General features: G+C 37.0%; 1 protein-coding gene across 1 annotated transcript in view; it reads left to right on the plus strand.

Moving 5' to 3' along the window:
- The window catches only part of PSME4 (proteasome activator subunit 4), a 96,414-nt gene that overhangs the window by 60,661 nt on the left and 23,663 nt on the right, over positions 1-12,090 (plus strand). The window contains exons 22-34 of the mRNA XM_069583337.1: positions 29-85; positions 290-345; positions 440-538; positions 1,941-2,003; positions 2,278-2,373; positions 3,635-3,766; positions 5,315-5,524; positions 6,008-6,144; positions 6,982-7,035; positions 7,168-7,297; positions 7,926-8,007; positions 10,602-10,755; positions 11,789-11,858. Of these exons, the coding sequence (XP_069439438.1) occupies positions 29-85; positions 290-345; positions 440-538; positions 1,941-2,003; positions 2,278-2,373; positions 3,635-3,766; positions 5,315-5,524; positions 6,008-6,144; positions 6,982-7,035; positions 7,168-7,297; positions 7,926-8,007; positions 10,602-10,755; positions 11,789-11,858 (1,340 nt within the window). The remainder of the gene's footprint in view (positions 1-28; positions 86-289; positions 346-439; positions 539-1,940; positions 2,004-2,277; positions 2,374-3,634; positions 3,767-5,314; positions 5,525-6,007; positions 6,145-6,981; positions 7,036-7,167; positions 7,298-7,925; positions 8,008-10,601; positions 10,756-11,788; positions 11,859-12,090) is intronic.

The raw sequence follows: 12,090 nt of genomic DNA on the forward strand, positions 1-12,090 counted from the left end.
AATGCCTTTTCTCATTTTTTAAAAATAGATCTATCCAGAGAGAACTACCGAGAAACAATTGCTAGGGTCATAAGGAAACTTCTTAGTAAGTACATACATGTATTTAACTAATTTTTTTTTACTAAGTATATAGAAATTTTATAGCATATGTGCTTTTACTTCACCATTTAAAAATTATAAATGGTGAGAATATCAGGTGGTGAGTTTTTTTTCCGTTCTTTTCTAGTATATCAGGAGTCCTATGCTAATTTAAAATATTTTAACAAAAATTCTTTTCCTCCCATTATAGACCACATACTTAATAATTCAGAAGATGATACCAAGTCCTTGTTTCTTATCATAAAGGTACAATTGTTACTTACACAGTTGCATGGTTATTAATATGACCAGATTTGATGTAACAACTCATAAATATAAAATCTGAAATTCTTTGACACAGATTATTGGAGACCTTTTGCAGTTCCAAGGATCTCACAAGCATGAATTTGACTCTCGTTGGAAAAGCTTTAACCTAGTAAAGAAATCAATGGAAAATCGGGTCAGTATTTTCACTTAAAACTCAGAATTTATTTTAAAGGTATATAATATTGATATAACCACCTAATTTAGCATTTGTTCAGCATACAGAAGAAGTTTCTCTGTAAGTAAAAATAGTAGATTTTCAAATACTATATCCTGGCATAATCAAAAGGATCCTGGAAATAAATATGTTTTACTGAAACCTCTTCTGTCAATTTCCGTACTAGTCTCTGAACTCTCAATGGCAATTTGGAGTATGATAACTTGGCAACCGCATTCTCGCTATCATATAAGAACCTAAAGGAATGAAAAGTAGGAATTGCCCATAGGCGTGGATTTAAAGCATTGTGTTTTATTTAATCTTAATTGGTTCTCCAGGAGATATCAATATAATATCTCCTGGGAGCAGGGAAGAAAGAATAACTTAAACCAGCCATTTGATGATCATAGCACAGTTCTTCATTGGGAGACTTTTTTTGGAAATTGGGACTGTAAAGGTTTTACGAGTTTGTTGTTTAGGCATGGGGTACTACATATTTTAAACAAAGAGATTGACATGGGAAAAGGCAAGGAGATGTACCAACATGGCATGCCTTAGGGAACAGTAGTTGTAGGTAGGAGTGGTAGGAGGTAAACTAGGTCAGTTCTAGTTTTGTCCCAAGAATGTGCTCCAGTTTTACATTCAGCAGTGGGGAAGTCCTTAAAAGTTCTTAAGTAGATCTGATGTGAATATTGAAAGGATGAATATTCAATTCAGTGGGTTTTAAAAAGCTCTGCCACTGCTGTAAGAATAAGCAGTAGGCAGACGAGCCTGGAAGTCAAGAGGCTTTAGTAATAGTTCAGATGGGAAAGCGTAGCCTGCACTAGGGTGGAGGTAAGGGGTTTTGAAAATGAAAGAACTGGTGGGGGCTTGATAACCAGTTAGATAAAGGTGTAAAAGAGGAATTTGGGTTCCAGACTTCTTCCTTTAGTGACTGGGTAGAAGATTGGGGGTAGGGAAAAACTTAAAAGATAATTTTTACAAAAGTAAAAGATGTTATATTCTGTAGTAAACATATATAATTACCCAGAAAGGCTATTTATAAATGTAGTAGAGTCAATAAATTTTCTTAGGGGCTGGTGTTGTATTTATAGTATTAGTATTATATTTGGTTGAATAAAGACCAGCTGCACTGCTCTCCCGCACATGGATTTATTAATAAATCATCAGAAAAGGTGGGTGTTGGATGAGCTATTAGCCATAAAATTAATAATATATTTTTAAATATGTCTCATTATTTTAGAAGAAGTGAAATACCTCCACTCCCCACAAGCCCTTCCTGTACCTTCTTTGAGCTAATGTTTTTGTTAAGGGATTCGGAGGACCCCATTGTAGAGGCATTCATGGAAGATGCTCAAGTGTTTGCCACTCTGTTTTTCAGCTTCATGGGAAAAAACAACATATCAGAGCACTATTGATTGACAGAGTAATGTTGCAGCATGAGGTAAATAGCTTTTTAAAATCAAGATACCTTTTGCGGGGAGGGGCATGCCTTGCATGCGGCTTGTGAGACCTCAGTTCACCAGCTAGGGATTCAACCTGAGCCACAGCAGTGAAAACCTGGAATCCTAACCACTAGGCCACCAAGGAACTCGCTGTGATGACTTTTTTAAAATGACAGTTTTTCAGATACATATTTAATTATTGGTGTTATGTCATAATTAAATGAACTTTTATTAAAAACTTTGAGATTTTATTTACACTGGTCTCTTTTTTAGCTGCGAACACTAACTGTTGAGGGTTGCGAATACAAAAAGATACATCAAGATATGATTAGAGATCTTCTTCGTTTATCTACAAGTTCATACAGTCAGGTAAGGCTAGTCCAAATACTCCGGACTTGTCCCCCTCTTAACCATTTTGTAACACTCAATCTAAAGTATCCCCATTTTGAGGAAAGGATAGTTAGGGAGTTTGGGAATGTCATGTACACACTGCTGTATTTAAAATGGATAACCAACAAGGACCTACTGTAAAACACATGGAACTCTGCTCAGTGTTACGTGGCAGAATGGATACATATACATGTATGGCTGAGTGCCTTGCTGTCTACCTAAAACTGTCACATCACTGTTAATCAGCTATACTCCGATATAAAATAAAAAAATTTTTTTTAATTAATATCCCCATTTTAACAAGGAGATTTAAATAATTTATTAGCATCAAAAGTTTGTTTTAAATTACAAATGTATGCAAATTAGTTTTGCTTCTCTTTTTAAAATAACATTTATTTTTGCTGTTTATAATTGCTTCTCAAAATTTTTTTTCGAAAAATATAACTAAAGTAGATAATGCTAATGTAGCTAGTATAATATTGATACCACTTAAATCATATTATGAATACCAGCCTTTGAAGGCCATATAATTCTGTGGCATTATGCTCGAGTTTAGGAAGCTGATGCCATGTGAGTTTGTGGAGTGCATCCTATTAGGTAGCATAGGACCAAAAATTCGTAAGAGATTTATAAATAGCCAGTGAGTCTATAAATTAGGAAACCAGTCTAACCCAGAGATTTTGCCTGAAGTATTATTTTTAAAAGTTTGAAAAATGTACAGTATATTGCTTTTTACTACAATGAGCTATTGTTCATTACTGTTTCATTCATGGGTTATGAATTTATACTGAATCTTTTGTTTGGGTTCAAAATATGTGGCCTATACCTAAGGTTTGCATTAAAAAGTTTAAGTTGTTTTGTGTTTTGGAAAGTCTTTGATTTTCCTTATGTAGACACAAAAGACAGTCTGACTTTTCTCATTAAGAATAACTCAGAATAAAAAGTTTAATAGTCTGCTGATTATGTTACTGAACAAATGCATATCGGTTCCGTTCAGTCTCTCTTTTACCAAAAATGATTGAACGAGTGTAACTTAAACTTTAGATGTAGTTGGTGGTAGTTTGCTTTCCTTCTGATAAAAAGATTATTATTTACTCATTTTTGTTATGTGCTTTGGTATATTTTTCTGTTATCACAACAGCATGTAAATTACTACTGCTTTGTTTTAATCATTCATATGGAATTTTTTTTGTAGTTTTTCTACTGTTTAATAAACATCTATTCATAATTCTTTCTTTAGGTCAGAAATAAGGCCCAGCAAACATTTTTTGCTGCCTTGGGAGCATATAACTTCTGTTGCAGAGATATCATTCCCTTGGTTTTGGGGTTCTTACGACCTGATAGACAAGATGTCACTCAACAGCAGTTCAAGGTACAGTGTTTTTGTTTTTACTACAAAATTTTTCAACTGTGGAGAAAAATTGAAAGAATTTCACAGTAATGGAATTGCTGACCTCCAAGGCAGGTATCTAATTCAAGAGGGTTATAGACAGTCTAACTCATTGGGTGATATGTTGTTGAGAGCAGTTTAAATGGACAAAATCAGACAGGTCAAGTAAGATTAAAATTGGAAACTGTGAAGTCAGTAAAATTGAAGTTACAGTGACCTTAGAAGAACTGTAAAGAGGGTTACAGTCCAAGATGGTTAAGAAGCCAGATTGGAATTGTGAATGTTCAGGAAATAAAATGATTTGATCCTAATAGCTCTTTTTTGTTAAAATGCATGCATACTTAGTCACTCAGTCATGTCTGACTCTTTGCAACCCTATAGAGTGTAACCCGCTAGGCTCCTCTGTCCATGGGATTTCTCAGGCAAGAATATTTAGAGTGGGTTGCCATTTCCTCCTCAAGGGAATCTTCCCAACCCAGGGATTGAACCTGCGTCTCCTGTGTATCCTGCATTGCAGGCAGTCATTGCTCGATGAGCCTTTGAGGATGTCCTCAGTAAAATAGGGTACCTTAAAAAGAGGTATCTACTGTCATCAGAATCATTTTGATTAATTGAACTCCTATTTGTTGTTGTTCAGTCCCACAGTTGTGTCTGACTGTGACCCCACAAACTACAGACAGGCTTCCCTGTCCTTCACCATCTCCCAGAGCTTCTCACTCTCATGTCCTTTGAGTCAGTGATGCCATCCAACCATCTCGTCCTCTGTTATCCCCGTCTTCTGTCTTCCATCTTTCCCAGCATCAAGATCTCTTCTAATGAATCGGGTCTGTGCATCAGGTGGCCAAATTATTGGAGCTTCAGCTTCAGCATCAGTCCTTCCGATGAATATTTAAGATTGATTTCCTTTAGAATTGACTACTTTAATCTCCTTGCAGTCCAAGGAACTCTCAAGAGTCTTCTCCAACACCACAGTGCAAAAGCATCAGTTCTTTGGCGCTCAGTCTTCTTTATGGTCCAACTCTCAGATCCATACATCACTACTGGAAAAACAATAGCTTTGATTATACAGACCTTATTAGTGTTAATAAAAAGTATGCAGTATAATGAAGTAACCTAATTTTTATATAATTAGGGAGATACTCGGCAACCAGATTTAACTATTTTTTTAAGTACTCCAGACATTATACCCTGAAATGCAAAGAGTGGCAGATTTCACAGCCTTTATAAATGTAGTAGCAGAGAATTAGAATGGAGGCTAATATCCTTAAAAGCAAATCTTTACATTTCTGTACTAATAGCCGTTCTTTGAGCTAACCATCTGTTAAATGACTTAGAGAAAATATTACTGGATTGCACTTAAGTGTCAAGTTCAGATCTCTATAAAAGTAACATGTTAAATGTGTGAACCTGTTTTACTAACCAATACCAAGCATTGAAATCATCAGTGTTAAGTAGATTTGAAAACAACATGTAGGATTGTTGGCTACAACCAAACAGTGCCTTAGTTCTCATCTTCATTTTATCCTGCAGGGCGCCTTGTATTGTCTCCTTGGAAATCACAGTGGTGTATGCTTGGCAAACCTTCATGATTGGGACTGTATTGTACAGACTTGGCCAGCAATTGTTTCTTCTGGGCTTAGCCAAGCAATGTCCCTGGAAAAGCCATCAATAGTGAGGCTGTTTGATGATCTTGCAGAAAAGATTCATCGGCAATATGAAACAATTGGCTTGGACTTCACAGTAAGCAAAATCATTTTTTAAATTCAAACTTAGTGCAAACACTGCTTTGTTAAAATGTTCTGATTTTTCTTGTCTCTTTTTCAGTAATCATTTTCTTGACATTTGATTCTTTTTTTTTATTTTTAAGCATTTGTTTTCTCTTTCCTTTTAATGCTTTAGTGATCATTACTGTAAATGGCAGGGAGAAGTAGAAAGTTGAAGCATGGCCAGGAGAGAACTGGGTGGTTTTCTACCAAGAGCCCACAAAGTATATTACATTGTTGGCATTTGCCATTATTCCCTGTATGTCTGTGGCCTCATTTTTCTGAGAGTTGGTTCTACTTTAGGTGGTCCGTTTTACTAGTCAAAGTCACAGAAGATTGACTACAGGGTTTATAATTTATAGTGAAGATTAAAACTGGCTCCTGTCACTTAGCATAATGTTAAGATTTATACACGGTATGTCCATACTTCATTTTCTTCCTGGCTTTTCTTTTTAATAAGATTCCAAAGTCATGTGTTGGAATAGCAGAATTACTTCAACAATCAAAAAACCCCTCTCTCAACCAGACAATGCTTAGCTCAGAAGAAATTAAAGAAGGACTTAAACGCCAACAAGGGAGGAATGTTGATGCCCTAAGGTAATTATTAATGCCTGCTTATCCAGACGTGTAATTTTATAGACAGTAGGTTTTAAATACCTCTCAAATAGTGATGCACTATAACTACCTAATGAGATTTTCACATTGATACTGAAGAGATACCTAAATGTTAAGAGGTAGTTATTGTGAAGATCTGTTTGTCACTTTTAGCTATGGAGATAGAAAAACACCATCTTAAAATAATCATGTCATATGTTTTTTTCAGCATGAATTGATTTTTCTTTTAATATACATATTCCACTCATTAAATCTTAGATTTAAGTTCAATATATTTATCTCATCATAGCTCTTACAGTAGTAACCTTTTGATCAAATTTATACGAATTTGTTATCATGATATTAGTAAATTGCTTTTAGATTTTTGGAACCAAAGTACTTCAGCAGTAACACTCAAGCAGGAGCTTTCCCAACTTTATTTTCTTTGCCTTATAAGTGTACTCATTAGTTTTTTTCCCAGCATTTCTATATAAATAATAAACTTTATAGTCTACCTCATGTATACCTGGATGTTGTGTAGGTAGACCACTCCTGATTACCACTCACAGATTTCCTTTTGAATACCCACCCAGGAACAGTTCAGTTGCTCGGTATACCAGCGCTACTTTTTTTTCTCTCTCTACTTTGTCTCTCTTTTCTTATTTTCTTTTCGGTGTCACCCATCTGCTTACTTCACTCTGGCTTGTTTTTCATCAGACCCTTTATAGTCTGGTAATGAGGATGGTGAATTTGGCAGGAATTTGAATTACATTACATTTTTGATATTCATCTTAGCACTGTATTAAAATAGTAGCTCACCTGAATTTTTTTTTTTTTAAGGAACTATGAAAATTTGGTTAACACTTTGCTAGATGGTGTGGAGCAGAGAAATTTGTAAGTGCAAAAAGAAGTATTTTTAAAATTCCCAACACTTTTATCTTCAATGTTATAGGGGATTTCTACCCTGAAGACCATGAATGACTGTCTGTGTGTTTCCTGATTTTTTTCCCACTCTCCCCTTTTCAGGCCCTGGAAATTTGAGCATATAGGCATTGGGCTTTTGTCTCTACTCTTGAGAGATGACAGAGTGTTGCCTCTTCGTGCCATACGTTTTTTTGTTGAGAATCTCAACCATGATGCAATTGTAGTTCGAAAGGTAAATATTTTATTTTAGCTATAATCTTGCCTTTGAGAATTTTTACATGTTGAAGTATATTGATTTGAAATCTACCTCTCTTGGATCAGAGATGGTAGTAATTCATCCAACAAAGACATGAAGAGGTGTTCTCAGGTGCTGTGAATTTCAACACTGGGGATATAGCAGGAAGCATGTTTATATGTTATTGGAAAGCCTGACTTTGAAAAATTAACCACAGCTATATTATAACATGTTACAGGAAGGAAAAGGTGTCTGAGGGATCCAGATTTTTGGTTTTACTTGAAAACTGTCTGAGGCGGGTGACCTGGCCTGGCACACTGGGGAAAGATCCCTAGGAGGAAATGTCTAGACTAAGATAGGAAGAATGAGCAGGAATTGGTTTAACAAAGAAAGGATACAGGTTGTTTAGGCAGAGCCTTGCATGGGTGAGGGTTCAACAGTAAGAACTGCAAACAACTCAGCCCAAATCAGAGTTAGCACTCACGTGACTGCTATCACGTGTCACATGTCACGTGGGTGAGGTATTTCTCTGCTTTTGAGAGAAACAAAACTCAAGCTTCTGCTTTGGGTCAAGGTAGCAACCCTTTGAGAGACATAAAATGTACCTTACCTGCTTCTTTTCTAGATGGCAATCTCAGCTGTTGCTGGTATTCTTAAGCAGCTAAAAAGAACCCACAAAAAACTGACCGTCAGCCCCTATGAAATCAGTAAGTATTACCAAATGTGATGAATAGTGCTTCTTAGTCAGACTTGGAAACCTTCTTTGAAATGTATAGATTACAGTTCTTGATCCAAATATTTTTCTGTACCAAGTGTAGAAGTGGAGGAGATTTTTTTTTTACTTAAAAAAAGATATTTGTTTGGCTGTGCCAGAGCTTAGTTGTAGCATGCAAGATTTTGTTTTAGCGTGCTAGATGTTCAGTTGCAGCATGCGAACTCTTAGTTGTGATATGTAGGATCTAGTTCCCTGACCAGGGGTCGAACCTAGACTCCCTCCATTGGGAGTACAGAGTCTTAGCCACTGGACACCAGGGAAAGCCCCTCAGTTCAGTTCAGTTCAGTCGCTCAGTCGTCTCTGACTCTGCGACCCCATGAATCGCAGCACGCCAGGCCTCCCTGTCCATCACCAACTCCCGGAGTTCACTCAGACTCATATCCATCGAGTCCGTGATGCCATCCAGCCATCTCATCCTCTGTCGTCCCCTTCTCCTCCTGCCCCCAATCCCTCCCAGCATCAGAGTCTTTTCCAAACTCTTCACATGAGGTGGCCAAAGTACTGGAGTTTCAGCTTTAGCATCATTCCTTCCAGAGAAATCCTAGGGCTGATCTCCTTCAGAATGGACTGGTTGGATCTCCTTGCAGTCCAAGGGACTCTCAAGAGTCTTCTCCAACACCACAGTTCAAAAGCATCAATTCTTCGGCACTCAGCCTTCTTCACAGTCCAACTCTCACATCCATACATGACCACAGGAAAAACCATAGCCTTGACTAGACGGACCTTAGTCGGCAAAGTAATGTTTCTGCTTTTGAATATGCTGTCTAGGTTGGTCATAAGTTTTCTTCCAAGGAGTAAGCGTCTTTTAATCTCATGGCTGCAGTCACCATTTGCAGTGATTTTGGAGCCCCCAAAAATAAAGTCTGACACTGTTTCCACTGTTTCCCCATCTGTTTCCCATGAAGTGATGGGACCGGATGTCATGATCTTCGTTTTCTGAATGTTGAGCTTTAGGCCAACTTTTTCATTGTCCTCGTTCACTTTTATCAAGAGGCTTTTTAGTTCCTCGTCACTTTCTGCCATAAGGGTGGTGTCATCTGCATATCTGAGGTTATTGATATTTCTCCCGGCAATCTTGATTCCAGCTTGTGTTTCTTCCAGTCCAGCGTTTCTCATGATGTACTCTGCATATAAGTTAAATAAGCAGGGTGACAAGATACAGCCTTGATGTACCCCTTTTCCTATTTGGAACCAGTCTGATGTTCCATGTCCAGTTCTAACTGCTGCTTCCTGACCTGCATACAGATTTTTCAAGAAGCAGGTCAGGTGGTCTGGTATTCCCATCTCTTGAAGAATTTTCCACAGTTTATTGTGATCCACACTGTCAAAGGCTTTGGCATAGTCAGTAAAGCAGAAATAGATGTTTTCCTGGAACTCTCTTGCTTTTTCCATGATCCAGTGGATGTTGGCAATTTGATCTCTTGTTCCTCTGCCTTTTCTAAAACCAGCTTGAATGTCAGGAAGTTCATGGTTCATGTATTGCTAAAGCCTGGCTTGGAGAATTTTGAGCATTACTTTACTAGCATGCCTAGGAAGATTTTAATTCTAAGTATGAAATAATATTATAAAGGGAAAACAGTTGACCTAGTAAAAACTAGTGATGACAGTGTTTATAAAACAGATGGCTCTTTATGTCTTTATAATGTATGTTATACATTATACTAAAAATTTTTTTTTTAATCTATGTGAAAAATACATAAAATGTGTACCTTTTACATACTCTGGATACATGTTATCTACTTCTTATTTGTCTCACCAGTTAAGCAGTTGCAGTAGTTATTTCTCAAACAGTATTTCAAAGACTTAAATGCAGTTACCATTAATTCATCAATAAATGTTTAGGGGCAAAGTTAATTTGATTTTGGAAGGAGAAATATTTTTTTGAGGCTGCACCTCATGCTTAGTTCTGGGATCTTAGTTCTGCAACCAGTAATTGAACCCAGGCTCTCGGCAGTGAGCATGCCAAATCCTAACCAAATTTATCATTTAACTATCAAAATTTTTTTTTAATCTCTGGTAACTCCTGAGATATTCAAACAGCTATCTTCAGTTTTCCTCCTTACCCCATTTTAGGAGGAGAGTTTAGCTATATGCCACCATCTTTATTTTGGAACAGAGAGAGAGAATGTGAAAGTGTACACATGGTAAAATGTAAAAATTGAAGGCATCTGGTTGAAGAATACATGGGAATTATTTGAGCTTTGTAATTAATTCAAGCCTAATTGAATTAATCAAACCTAACAAAATTAATTTTTAAAATTTTGGTAAAAGGAATGAAGTATGGATTGAAGTATTGATTTTTTTTTCTCCCTCTGATAACTATCCCAGCACCATTTAGTAGATGATAAGCCCATTTTTCCTCTTCTGATTTGAAATGCTTCATATGTATGTGGTTTTTTGCTTGAGTGAATTTTCATAGAATCTTGTTATGAAGATAAAGTCACACTAGCACTATGGATTGATTGTTGAGAATAATTATTGCACAGATAGTTTGAAGTTCATCAAATGTAATTGTCTTTTCCTTAGGTGGATATCCTAAACCCACCCAGATTGTTGCTGGTGATAGGCCTGATAACCACTGGTTGCATTATGATAGCAAAAGCATACCAAGAACTAAAAAAGAATGGGAGTCAATTTGCTTTGTGGAAAAAACTCATTGGGGATACTACACCTGGCCACAGTAAGTTGCAGCTTGCCACGCGCCTTATTACTGAACAGCTTATCTTCAGTACATATGTTTTGTCATCTGGATTTCTGTGGACGTTCTGAGGCAGTTGAAGCATAGGCACTCTGTCACCAAAGATACACAATCTCTAGCTTTTCCGCTCTTCTTTTCTTTGTTCTTGCCAGTCAATGCTGTGCCTCATCTTGCCTCTATTCTTGTCTTTCTTCTGAAACCCTTAAACTTTCTTAGTCCTACCGTTAACACTTCTAAGGAGTTTGTTAATAGTTGCTCTGAATTATATTCCTGCCTATTAAAAAAAAAATGCTACACCTGTCTAAACCAGCCCCAAGAAATACTTCTTTGTCTTTTATTGACCTAGTAATCTATGACATTAGGATGCATGACCTTATAGATTTTTTTTTGTATTTTACTTATTTTTTTTTAATTTACTTATTTTAGCTGGAGGCTAATTACTTTACAATACTGTAGTGGTTTTTGCCATACATTGACATGAATCAGCCATGGGTGTACATCTGTTCCCATCCTGAACCCCACTCCCACCTCCCTCCCCATCCCATCCCTCAGGGTCATCCCAGTGCACCCTGTCTCAGGCATCAAACCTGGCCTGGCCATCTGTTTCACATATGATAATATACATGTTTCAGTGGTGTTCTCTCAAATCATCCCATCCTCGCCCTCTCCCACAGAGTCCAAAAGGCTGTTCTTTACATCTGTGTCTCTTGCTATCTCGCATATAGGGTCATTGTTACCATCTTTCTAAATTCCATATATATGTGTTAGTATACTGTATTGTTTGTTTTTTTTTTCTGGCTTACTTCACTCTGTATAATAGGCTCCAATTCATCCACCTCATTAGAACTGATTCAAATGTATTCTTTTTAATGGCTGAGTAATATTCCATTGTGTATATGTACCACAACTTTCTTATCCATTCGTCTGCTGGTGTACATCTCATGCTTTTTATCCATGAAGCTCTAATGTTGTTTTCTATCTATGTGTGTTACCAATACAAACTCTTACTGTGTAGGAATATGGTTGTTTATGCTGGTGTGGAAGAGCAACCTAAACTTGGCAGAAGCAGGGAGGATTTGACAGAGGTAAGCATCTGATTTCACCATTTGTGAACACACCTGGTTCACATGTGTCTTGCTTTTGGCTATTGATTTATTAGAACTTAGTTCATGTTTTTCTCCCCCAAATTTGTGTCCTGCAGTGTAGTACAGTAAGTGCTGGCAAATGTATACTCCCTTTCTCCCCCTGCCCCAACCCTCCTCCCTTCTCTTAGGACCAGCTGACAGAAGGCTTATGTCTCTAAGTCACTCTCAAGTT

This window comes from Ovis canadensis, chromosome 3 (genome assembly GCF_042477335.2).
Source record: "Ovis canadensis isolate MfBH-ARS-UI-01 breed Bighorn chromosome 3, ARS-UI_OviCan_v2, whole genome shotgun sequence".
Classification (NCBI taxonomy): Eukaryota; Metazoa; Chordata; class Mammalia; order Artiodactyla; family Bovidae; genus Ovis; species Ovis canadensis.